General features: G+C 42.6%; 1 protein-coding gene across 1 annotated transcript in view; it reads left to right on the plus strand.

Annotated features, from left to right (window-relative positions):
* LOC142572210 (D-3-phosphoglycerate dehydrogenase) overlaps window positions 1-12,624 on the plus strand; it is a 29,552-nt gene that overhangs the window by 1,728 nt on the left and 15,200 nt on the right. Inside the window, exons 4-6 of the mRNA XM_075681162.1 lie at window positions 2,181-2,334; window positions 5,204-5,336; window positions 7,264-7,412. Coding sequence (XP_075537277.1) covers window positions 2,181-2,334; window positions 5,204-5,336; window positions 7,264-7,412 — 436 coding nt within the window. The remainder of the gene's footprint in view (window positions 1-2,180; window positions 2,335-5,203; window positions 5,337-7,263; window positions 7,413-12,624) is intronic.

Raw genomic sequence — 12,624 nt, forward strand, 5'->3', positions numbered from 1 at the left:
TTTGCAGTCATGAGTCCTGCCTATTTAAGAACTTGTACTGTGCAGGTTGGTTTTAATCCTTGAAGAAAAAAGAAAGTGTACAATCATTGCAATCTACAGGTACTAATATATGGGGCACGAACTTGGAGCTTAACTAGGAAGCTTGAGAAGAAATTAAGCATCGTGCAGCAAGCGATGGAACAAGAAAATGTTAGGTGTAGAGAGAGAGAGAGAAACAACTTCATGTAGTTGCCTGCAGAACGACACCATGACTTAATGGCACCGTGATGCGGGCCCTGACGTCTTCTCAGCGGGTGTAGCTCAGCGGGTGTAACTTTAACTGACAGGAAGAGAGCGGAGCGGTGTGGATCGGAGAGTAAAAGGGGATGGCCAATATTCTAGTTTACATTAAGAGGGGAAAAAAATGGAGCTGGGCCAGCCAAGTAATGCGGCGTGAGGCACCATTGGTCTATAGTTACAAAATGGAAGCCAAGGGACCAGAGTCAAGAGCAGCAGGGAATTAAGTGGTGCGATGAAATTGGGACATTTGAAGGTTTAAGATTTATTTTTTTTATTTTTTTATACAATACTACGGACAAGAAGTCCAAGCAAGGTGAGAAAAATACAAAGATTATATGCACAGAACATGATGAAACAACATTTTTAGGCTTGTTGCACAGCTCAGAACAAGCAAAAAAGGAAGGTGGAAGGGGTAATGAAAAGGAATAGAGAACAGGGTGAGCACTCACCCTATTCATTACCCCTTCCACCTTCCTTTTTTGCTCGTTCTGAGCTGCGTTACAAGCCTAAAGAAGTCATGACATACCAACTCGCCCAAACTGCCACGCTTTTGAAGATGAAACAAGTGTGTAACACATTTTTCACACAAATTGTTTGGTAATAAGTAGACGATTAAGAAAAATTTAAACTTGATTACAACTATAATTAATACACGAAATAACAAGATTATTTACACAAATGATATACAGCTCACGGGCACTGGGGGTATGCTTCAGTTAGCTTGTTCCAGTCATCTATTGTTTATAGAAAGAAAAGAGTGCCAAAAAGTTTCAGTCCTTGCGAAAATTGGTGTTAGGGAATGAGGGTAGTGGTGTCAAGTGGGTCTGCTTATCAAGGGCGATACGTATTTTGCGGTGTCTAAGGCTAGCCTATGATTAATTTTGAAAGAAACTTCAGCCAACTTTTGTTTCTTTGAATTTGTCATAGTTTAATGTCAAATCGGTTAATAATGCAGTGGGAGAGTCGGTAGCCTTAAACTTACTGTATATACATTGTGCTGCTTTTCTTTGGATTCTTTCTAGGTTCTTAATGTTAATTTTTGTGTGAGGGTCCCAAACTATGGAAGCATACTCAAGTTTTGGCCTAACTAAGAAAAAGTAAGAGAGTAGTTTAACACTAGGCGGAGCAGTCTTGAGTTTGTGGCACAGAAGGCATAGTTTCCGGAAAGCGGCAGAGCAGGTGGTATTTATGTGCAAGTTTCATGATAAGTCACTAGTTAATATTAAGCCTAAATATTTATAGCAGGCTACTTTCAGTAAAAGTGCTGCAGCCAAATTGGAAGTGTAGCCTAAGGGGATTTTTTTGTGCATTATGTGCATTATGGAGAGATAGACACACTTAGTGGCATTAAGAAGCATTCCCCATTGCTCACACCATTTCAACACATTGCCTAAGTTAGAGTTAAGGTCATATTGGTCAGTAATGAAATGAAAATGAAACGAAAGTTTATTTCCATCTTGTAAGGTACAGATGGTGGGGTGGCGGAAAAAAAACTGTTCATTGGACAGCTTGACAAGTCCACCATCCCTTATTTAGGCAGAGGCAGCATCACATTCTTTCATTCATTCAAAATATACACATGTATACCATACATACATAATATTGCACATCATATTGCAATGCAGGTAACTTCTCTAAACAAAACACAATCATCAGCAAATAGACGAATTTAGTCTATAGTCTCAGATGGCTCAAGACAGGGGTAATTGGAGATCGCTGGGAGCGGCCGTCATCCTGCTGTAGACATAAATAGGCTGCTGCTGATGACTGTGCAATCAATGTCAAGCAAGCCATATGATTTATTGATTGATAATGAATTCCACTTATGTGTCACATATTTTGTAGGCCATATTATCATCGCTAGTTTGTAAATTTCTTCATCTCTCTCTTTGCTCTAACAGAGAAATTCCAGCTGCCACAATGTCTCTCAAAGGAGGCAAATGGGACAGAAAGACCTTTATGGGTAACGAGTTGTACGGGAAGACACTTGCTATCATTGGACTTGGAAGGATTGGCAAGGAAGTGGCATTGAGGATGCAGTCATTTGGAATGAAGGCAAGCATGAAGTTTTGGACTTGTCATTGTTTTGCATTGGTGCGCACCCACTGTGCATCTTGCATGACCTGCAGTGGCAGCAACTGGTCACTTTTAATGGATACAATTTATGCATCATGCGGGTGTCGCAACCTTCATAGATACCTGCATGTGCTTTGTCTTCTGAACACCAAGTTAAGGCCTTATGCTGAATTTTATGTTACTTACTTGTTTCTTTAAGTAATTGCATGTGACACAGATGGACACGGCCTTTGCTTTACGTTACTTGTGTGAGGAACTTGGAGGTTAACAAAGAGTGATGGAACGAAAAATGTTAGGCGTAATGTTAACAGACGGGAAGAGAGGTGTGGATCAGAGAGCAAACGGAGGTAGCCAATATCCTAGTTGACATTTAAAGAAAAAAATGGAGCTGTGTTGGCCACGTAATGCATAGCCCAGATAACCGGTACAGAAAATTGGGTGGGGTGATGAAATTGGGAAATTTACAGGTGCATGCTGGAACCTTTTAGCACAAGAGAGGGGTAATTGGAGATGGCTGGTAGAGGCCTTCGTCCTGCAGTGCACATAAGATAGGCTGCTGCTGCTGCTGCTGCTGCTGCTGCTGATGATGATGATGACTTGTGTGATACCACTCCAGCTGGTGCTCTTTCATCAGTTTATCTCCTCTGACAGTGCTTTCAAAGGAAAGTGAATCGCATGCCAAACTTTTATGTCCTCTATTCCTGCTGTAATCGAACAAATGGCGTTTTCTTATTCAATGTTGGCCAAAGACATTTAGCCACAAACTCCGTACACAATCCCCCTTTTGCGATGCATTGTGGCACCATCGTGTGGTGGTCACGAGAAACAATTTGGCAGGCGCCGCTGCATGCCGCTACAGCAGCCCCACGCAAGACTCGTGACCAAACAAGCAGCGTGCGAGACAAAATCGAAGCAGCGTATACGCGCCGTCATATTTTGTCATCGTCAGCTAGCCATGGAGCCCGCTGGTGAATGCTTTGTACCCGGAGGTTTCTTCAGCGTGACAAACGGACATAAAAAAGCACTTCGGCAATGCTTTACAAGCTCCTCCTTGACCTGAAACCACTGCACCTGCGGTGTAAAGTGAATAAGCAATAAAACAGTATGAGTACGCACAAAAACGTATGACTCGAATAGGGCATGAGGTGTAGTTCTTAGGGCAGCTATCACATTTTACCACTGTGTGTCTTGCTTTATGGTGTGCCATACTGCTAGGCATACATACTCACACAGGCAGTGGGGAGGCCAACAGAATGCCAGTTTGCACATATTAGTTACCCACATAAAGTGTGTATAAATCTACAAAAATGCCAAAAAATGGTCATAATGCCCAGAATCGGTGATACCTCTAGTTTGTGGGGCACCTGTCTACCTCTTAGAATGTGCCACGGTACGAACATAGCAGTCGACCACGTCCATTCTTCTTCTTTTTTTAACTGGTACATATACACAATCAGCATCGGTATGAAGTCCAGATATCCGGGCGACAGTGAAGGTGCCCCAGAAATGTGTCACTTACACAATAAGACGCGCTACTCGACTGCAGAAAACACCACACGGGAAAGTGAGCCTTAGTACATACAGTACTACATCACAATTCGCTAAACAAACATAAGCCTTTTCTGCAAGTAAATATCACTTAGTGCCGACAACCATAACGAAACGAGAACTAGCAGCAATTGCTAACTAGCACCATGAGCTAATGAAAGTGTGCACCACAGTGCACACTTTCACACGTCAGCCCAGCAGTGCAGGCCCGCTTGGCTCCGACAGATAACTACGCCGACATTACAAGCGTTTGTGTGCTGCAAGTGTGCACGGTGTGAAGTTCCGAAATGATGGCGTTCTATTGGCGGCTCCACAAAGACGATAGAAAAAAAAGAAAAGAAAGAACACTTCGCGTCTCACTCCGCTCTCGCGTGAGCTCAGAGATCATTTGTTTCGCTAGCTCAAACATACATTTGTTTCTTTTTCTAGATTATTCACACAAGTCAGTAACGACAAAAACAGATAGCATCTTGCCGCTTTGCACCCTAATACACGCTTCATAGCGTTGTCAATGGTGCTTTACCAATGGAAATTGGAAAAACCGCATTGTCCTGCTGGAATGGTCACGGGAGGTGCAGCCGTAAGCGACACACGACATTGGCATCGCGCCAAATTTTGATGGCAATAATGTTCGAAAGGCGTTCCGTGCACATGGCAGCGAGAATGGCAAGGCTGACAAGTGAGTGAAAGAACTTTATTGGAGGTCTGGCGAGGACGTGAGCTCGTCGTGCACTCGGCTATTCCTACGTCAGGACCAGCACGTCTAGCCCAGCAGCCTGTTCGCGGGCACGCCAGACAGCCAGCATTTGCTTGTTTACAGTGGGGCTATGCATAAGCGAGTCCCACTCCTCCTTGCTAAACTTGGGGTATCTTGACCCACACTCCCAGAGCATGTGTGCTAGAGTGTAGGTCTGCAGGACGGGCAACCGTTGTCACAATATAAGTCGGGGTAAACTTCATGTAGAAATGCCAGACACGGATATGTGCCAGTTTGTAAGAGTCTAAGAGAAATGGCTTGTGCTCTATTTATCTGACAAGTGCAGCGCCTGCCACAACCGGCCTAGGCTCACTCGGAGGAGAGACTCGAGTCTGGCCGTGCAGCGCGCCTTCTAAATCGCTTCAGTCTTCAGCCACTAAGGCGCTACGCATGCACAGCTCCGCGTCGTAAAAGGTGGATTCTGAAACATGGCAAGAAAAAAGATTTTCTGGTGTCTTGCCTGTGGGCAACACTCATACATAATGGTTTAACAGTGATCATTATTTTAGTGGTGTAAGCGGTCGTATTTTTATCTTCTTTCAGACCATTGGTTTTGACCCCATTGTTCCCAAGGAAGTCTCCAGGGAGTTCGGAGTGGAGAGCTTAAGTCTTGATGAGATCTGGCCTCTGGCTGACTACATAACCGTCCACACGCCTCTCATACCTCAAACTAAGGGTGAACAATTCAACTTATTTGTAGAGGGAGGGAAATGAGGCTGCTAAACTTGTTGAATAAGTATGCTGTAATGCTGGGTACAAAAATTGTCCCTTCGTGCATATATATATATATCTATATATATATATATATATATATATATATATATATATATATATATATATATGCACACGCACCTACTGGATGTTCTTTCTTATGCGGGACACTTCAATATGAAACTGTCATATGTAGGCCTCTGCCGTTTTTGCATAAAGGCTACATGGCTAGGCAGACATTAGCCGCTAGAAAATTTTCAATGTTAATTTGCTAATTACATGAAATGTGCTAGTTAACTTCTTATTTACTAACCTCAGGACACATGTTGCAATTGCAAAATTGAAAGCAGGTGTGAAATCGCATCTGCTTAGCAGGAATTCTAAGACTAGCACCACTTTCAAGATATCCATCCCCAAAGCCTTTTACACAATGCCTTGGTGTTTCACTTAAGATCATCTTGAACTGTTAAAAGTACGCTTTTGCGTAACTGTTAATTGGGATGCCAATGTATTTCATGGTACATTTTAAGATCACCTCAGAAATTGTGCTAGTTTTAGGATTTATTCTAAGCAGACATGACTTGCCTGCTCCGTCACTATAATTAGGAGATTACATGTGCCCTAAGGTAAACAATTATGTTAATTATCTCATATTGTTAAATTAGCATAATTATTGAAGTTTTTTTTTTTTTTGATGCTAGTGCTTGCCCAGCCACGTAGCCTATCTGCAAAAATGGCAAGAGAATACATATAGCATATAAAAAGTGATCTGCATAAGAAACAACGCTTGGCATATTATGAACTGTGACCATTTAGAACATTTATGAGAACGAGCATAGGTGACGTGTAAAAAAGGTACTTGAGTCACCTAAAAACTGGCCATTTTGGATCTCTACTGAGGTTGTTTAACACAGAAACTAAGCTTTATATACAGCTGTCGCAAAACCTACAAGGCTGTTTTTCTTCCCTGCAAAATTTTATTCACAGTGGGGATCCTGGCCATCCTCTCTGCGTTAGTTACAGGCAGCATGTAGCGTCTTGTCTGTTTGGCTTTCGCAAATGCCTGTGCCGCATGCCAGAATCATCTTGTGATGGTGCTATTCAAATGGAAATAATAGAATCTGCAAAATTATCAATACAGGGGCTACGAAATGATTGAACCTCAGTATGTAGGTTTTCCCACAAGCTGAATGGGCGCTAGCACATGCTACGTTGCATCTAACATTTGCAATGAGGGCAGGTGGCACCTGTATTGCAATTTAAATTTTGCATTGCAGGAAAGCTGCCTTGTAGGTTTTTGCATGGTATATAAAGCTCAGTTTTTGTGTTACACCACCTTTGCAAGTCCGATGGAGGGCTTTGAAATGGCCAGTTGAACGTGCCACAGGTACCTTTTTCACATCTGGCCTGTACAACTTGTCTATTGTGGTATTAAACAGGCTTCACTACGTTAACGAAGCCTAATTATAGCTATCATATAAGCCTGGTTGTTCTGGCAGTGTAGGTTGAAGGCTGTGTTAAATTACCTTTGCAGCATTGCCAGTGCAGTCTGAAACAACTGTGTGAAGATACTAGTAGTGGTTTGACTAACAAAATGCACATCAAAGGAGCAGACATCACATCAAGGGCAACAAAGTATCAAATGAGGTGACCAGCAGATTCACAGCCATATTCACAGCCAGGTTACGTGCAGTGCGCCCCACAGAAGGAACACAAGATGTAGATTCAATATATATTTTGTTGATTGCGCATGAACAGTAGTTTTGTCAAAGTCAAATTTAGTCTGCTCATCCCTTTCTTTCAGAGAAAGAGAAACCAGTGCAGTGGTTATATTCTCATGTGGCATTTGAAGCAGTACCTCATGCCAACCCTTCATTTTCCTGTTATTGCAGATCTCATTGGCAAAGCTAGCTTGCAGAAGTGCAAGAAAGGAGTGAAGGTCGTGAATGTTGCCAGAGGTGGTATTGTCAATGAGGATGACCTCCTGGCTGCCTTGGAGTCTGGTCATTGTGGCGGAGCTGGGCTGGATGTCTTCATTGAAGTAAGGCCTTCCACACAATGCTTACCCAAATGCACTAATCCTTAAAGCAGTTCAAATTGGTTCAGGGCAGAGCATCTGATGCTGTAATATTTGTTGATCAGAAGCAGAGACCTGCTAATACAGCATGAAGCCCATTTCTAATACTGCAGGCACTCCTACCAAAAAGTGCTTGCACTGACTGAGAAGTTTTGGCTTGGATCGTTGATTTACTTATGGTATACAGTCTTGGCATCAGAGTGATTTTCATTGGTAGCACAATATTTGCATTTGATGATTTGATTGCTTTCCAATTATTTATTTATTTTCTTTTTCCCCCTTTGCTTAAACATTTTATTAATGCACCTCTTAAAATTTCACTTGCCTTTCGAGGCATCTAAATAGTTACGCAGCTATGGTGGTCACTGGCAGAGTCTGTCTTCGATGCGAATACCGGTGGCTCATGTCGCAGTCCAGGGTGTCTACCAACCGAGAAAACCGGGAATTCTCAGGGAATTTGAATAGTCTGGAAAAACTCAGGGAAAACTCAGGGAATTTGTGCTTTTATCAGGGAAAATTAGCTGTAACTTTATTGAAAGGGAACGAAAGTCGTTTTAATGCTGGCTCCAGTAACAGAGGAATTGCAACGTATGCCGTGTCATCGGCAGGAAGTATTGCCAGATATAGTTAACAACCGATTTTCCAGACGGCCGATTTTTCGAACATGCTCGATAATTCGCACGGCTTTGCGGCACCACCATGTACTCCATATAGTCAATGTATATTGCCTTGACTGCAGGTCCCAAATTCACGGTCTGCAGGTCCCTAATTATACACGCTTGCACCCCATCTCCTGTCACAGTACGAGCCCCGATATGCCTAATGAGTGTAGTGGCAGGGCTGAGCTTTTTCGGGCATGCCTATGGCAATTTTAGCCCTTAAGGGCAGTTAAGGACATGCATTCATTGTTTTTCCGGACTGCCCGATTTTTCGGATGTTTTTGCGGCCCCTAGGGAGTACAAAAAATCGGACGTTGACTGTACAACTGACCAAGACGATGCTTCAAATGATCCATGGGATGAACGCGTGGCAGAAGGAGGATGAGAACAGAGAGGACCAACGCACCGAGGAATTAACGGGAAAGGAAGCGTGCCACCACCTCTTTGAAGGAGCTTGAGCTCAAAAAACAAAGTGTTGGCTGACACCGAGATGTAGGTGTCCCTCATTGAAACCAAAATAAACTCTTTAAAGCAGTGAAACCCAACACAGATGTTGTGTATGGGCTGAGAGTATGTCAGGACCGTTGAGGTTGAATTTCCAGCTGCAGAGAGAAAATATTAGTCGTGACAAAGTTCAGGCCTCATACCGATAAGCTTGCTATCAGTTGATAGAAATAGCTCATATTCAAAAATATTTACTTATGTATGCATCTCCTTTTCATTCATATTTGATAATGTTTGACACAATTTGGAATGGGTTTTGCCATTTTTTTCGCTATGCCCTCTGTTTTCTTTTTAAATAAAATAGATATTACTCCTTACTATTCAAACTGGATTTAGTCATTTTCTTGTTTAAACATGCTTCTAGAGAGTGACAGCACTGAGCAACATGGTGTCAGCCTGCCTTGACATAAAACAAAGTTCTGGCTCATTCAGGGAATTTTTCAAAGGTGCTCAGGGAAAACCTGGGAAACTCGGGGAATTTTGAAATGTCGACTTGGTCGACACCCTGCAGTCGTTACTGTCGCCACTCTTACCTCTGCCTTTTTTTTTATATAGGTAACACCAATTTCTTTTTTTGAAGAAAGCATTGCACTGAAAATTTTATGCAATACATGACAGCAAAGCAAAAGGAATCTGGTTTTCAGGGATAGGACATTTATTAACGATATTTATATCAATAAAATATATAAATTGCCAAAACAACATTGTAGAATAACATCGAACAGAACTTGTAAAGATGCACTTGTATATAAAAAGAAAAAGAAATGCTAAAAAATGTTTGAAATATACAGAATGTTTCGCTATCAAATAGCCACTATCTGCAAAGAAATCAACATGTTTTCTTGAAAACTACTTCTGTACAAAAATTTAACTGGAAGCCCTACAGTTGTGCTTGCCATGCAGCAAAGCAGCTCCTTGGTGTGAAACATAGGGTGTAAGATTTGTTGGACGATCCCACCGCTGTTACCAGTTGTAGGAGTTGTCGGACGATCTCGCCGCTGCCACCATTTGTAAGATTTGGAGGTCGTAGAGAGGAACTTGGGAGGAACTAAGTGAACAGGCTTTATTTACAGTATTTACATTTTAAACAAGAGATGCATTTACACAGTCTAGCGCGACTCCCAAATGGAGCCCGCAAGACGAAGCATACAGCAAACGAGCAAACAGCTCACTAGTACGACGACGAGCACGAGCACACTCTAGCAGCCGACAACAGCTGCTTATAAGCACTTTGTGTTCCCTAGATCCCTAGGTGAGCCAAACGTTCGTCCAGTCAGTGTAAACAAGTCTCCTCTCTGCGGGACGGTTTACACACACACACTCACACACACACTTCTTGGTGCGAGGTTCACGGTCCAGAGCCGACGTCAGACAGACTTCGTAAAACTTGCAGCTTGTGTCAGGAAAGGTGCCTTTTTATTCCCTGAGCTGATCCCTGCAGTGCGGCCGGGTGCCCATTGTCTTGCATTTTGGACGGCGCGTGGGTTCCCAGAGCTGACCCCCGCAGTGTGGCCGTCGTGGTGTCCATTGTCTTGCGTCCCCGTAGCCAGGTGGTCACGCCTGACCCCAGCCAGCGCCTCTAAATTCCAGAGCTGCCATAGTCCGCAGTTCATTGAAGTAAGTTCATGCTTGGTTAGCGCTGTCCTCGCTGGTTCTTTGTAGGGTGCCCCCACCGTGGATCGATCGACACACCTGCAGCGGGCTGAAATAGCTTTTCAGAGCAGTACTCCTGCAGGCCGATCCTAACAAGGGAACATTGCAATTCTTGCAATAAACTGTTGTTTTCTGCTGCATTTTGCTGTAGGTAACATTTTTTGCATTTTCGTTACGGCTCCATATAGCTGACTAGTGCTGAATGGCTTCAGTTGGTAGAAATCCAGGGAAAACATGGGGAAGGCAGGAGATGGAAATCTAAGACGATGAGAAAAGCGAGAACAAGGTGAAAGCTGAAGCCAGCATTTCGACAAGTGGACTTGTCTTTTTCAAGGCGACATATGCTTTCCTCGGCACATTATATATAGGTATGGTTGTTCTAAAGGGGACAAGGGGATAAGAAGGATGGGCGAGGCAACGACCAAGGGTGTGTTAGGGGCGAGGGTGTAGAATTGGAAAGAAAGGTGTGCTATTTGATGTCGGTGGAGGAATGTGAGGTAGCGTCATGAGTCAGCCGCTTGATGTGTCAATGTAGGTTCCTTTTTTCATGGAAGGGGCCTCGACAACAAAGGGGGGGGGGGGGGAGAATTATCTGTTCTATGGGAGGTCAGTGAGCTATCATCTCTCTGGAAGAAAGAATAAAAGTAGCAGCAGAAAATTGTGCTTGTGCAGAAAGATTAATGAATATATAAACAAAGAAATGAAAGAAAGGAAGCTTTAAAAAAAACGAAGCTGAGCAACCAGACTAGAAATAAAAATAACCAGGTGCTGTTGCCTATAACTTGAAATTTAGCATAGCGAATAGATTCTAAAGCTCCTTTTGAAATGTTTATGCCTATTAGTTGCAATGTCTTGAACTTATTGTCAAAGTATTATTATCTGTATATTCTGTCTCGCGCAGCACAGAAATTTGACTGTAGGATGTCGAGTTTAAGGTCATCAAAGTTATAACCTGGTTGGTTTAAATGCTTGGCGACGATGGCTTTGAGAAGCATTTTAGCCGTGTTGGCGTGACGTCCATTTAACCTGATGTTCATTGATTGTCCTGTTTCACCTATGTATATTTTCTTACAGAACCAACATTAAAGCATATAAATTACATTGGAACTAGTGCAAGTAAAGCTAGTTTTCATTTTGTGTGTAAGCTATTTGCAGTGCTATTTATTTTAAGGTCACTTTGAAGGTGCCTGTAGGTTTTTTACCTGGGGCAAGAACATGGTTTTATTATGGGGGAATGATGTTGACTGTTTTTTGCGTGCACTAACATGTCTTTAAAGTTTCTGTTAAGGCGATAGGTTACAGTTGGCAGAGGAGCATGAACTAGCAGTGCACCTTAAGTTCTGGGTTGATTTACATTGTCGTTACTGTCAGGATCCAAGTTGCATGAAAAGGCAGTAGCCTCGGACTCGCTGTTGCGTGACCTGTCAATTAAGCCTGCTGCAGACGCAAGGGAACCACAACATCTCCAACGTTTTGAAGTGCACACACGTCTTCAGAGCTTGTTCAAAAATCGCCACGATGAGGGAAAAAACTAGATCTATAAAAAACTAAACTTCACTTTTCCTGCTATCTGTGCAGCGTGTTCATGCATGGCGCAAAGGTCTCAAAGTGCAGTGTCCAATGGATGCGGCAGGGAAAACGTTCAGCTACAGTAGAAGGCCGAGAGCATCATCTGCGAGGACGAAGGAGCAAAAGGCCTTGCGTGTGCTTTGAAGCACTCAGTTGTTCAATGTAGCTGGGGAGTACTCCTTGGGAATGTCATTGAGCTGAATTATGCAGAGCACTGTGGCTGCATAACATTTGTGCACATTCATGATTGGCAGTGTAGGAAAATGTATAGCCAAATGTAAACTCTGAATAGTACTATTCAGTCCTTATCTGAATAATTCTGCTTAGGTTGCACACCTACATGTTATCCATGACTGAACACAAATCAGAAATTATAACCTTGCATTTATGTGACAGTTTACCTTGGAAAAAACGCAGTAAACTTGTCAGAACATTTACTCAATAATCTTCTTAATTTTAGCCATTATTTGCACACATATAGTTAATTCAACTTTTTGGAGTGTACGGAGTAGAAGGATCTTGAGTTTATGCGTTTTATGTGTTTTGAGTTTTTGAGTTTATCTTTTGGAGCTTGTTTCTGTTTTGCATGTGCCTTTACTCCTATGCTCATCTTTGTTCCGTACCATTTAAGTACTACCTATCTCGCCTCACACTTTGATTATTTAAGATGGCAATACTCTTTTTCCTTCTTCCTGATAACTAAGTGAATATGTGATGTGGACAGATTTATCTTATAAGCCACCATGGCAAGCTACCTGCAGCTAGCTAAAAGCACCTGCCTAGGTGCAGTT

Source organism: Dermacentor variabilis, chromosome 2, assembly GCF_050947875.1.
Source record: "Dermacentor variabilis isolate Ectoservices chromosome 2, ASM5094787v1, whole genome shotgun sequence".
Classification (NCBI taxonomy): Eukaryota; Metazoa; Arthropoda; class Arachnida; order Ixodida; family Ixodidae; genus Dermacentor; species Dermacentor variabilis.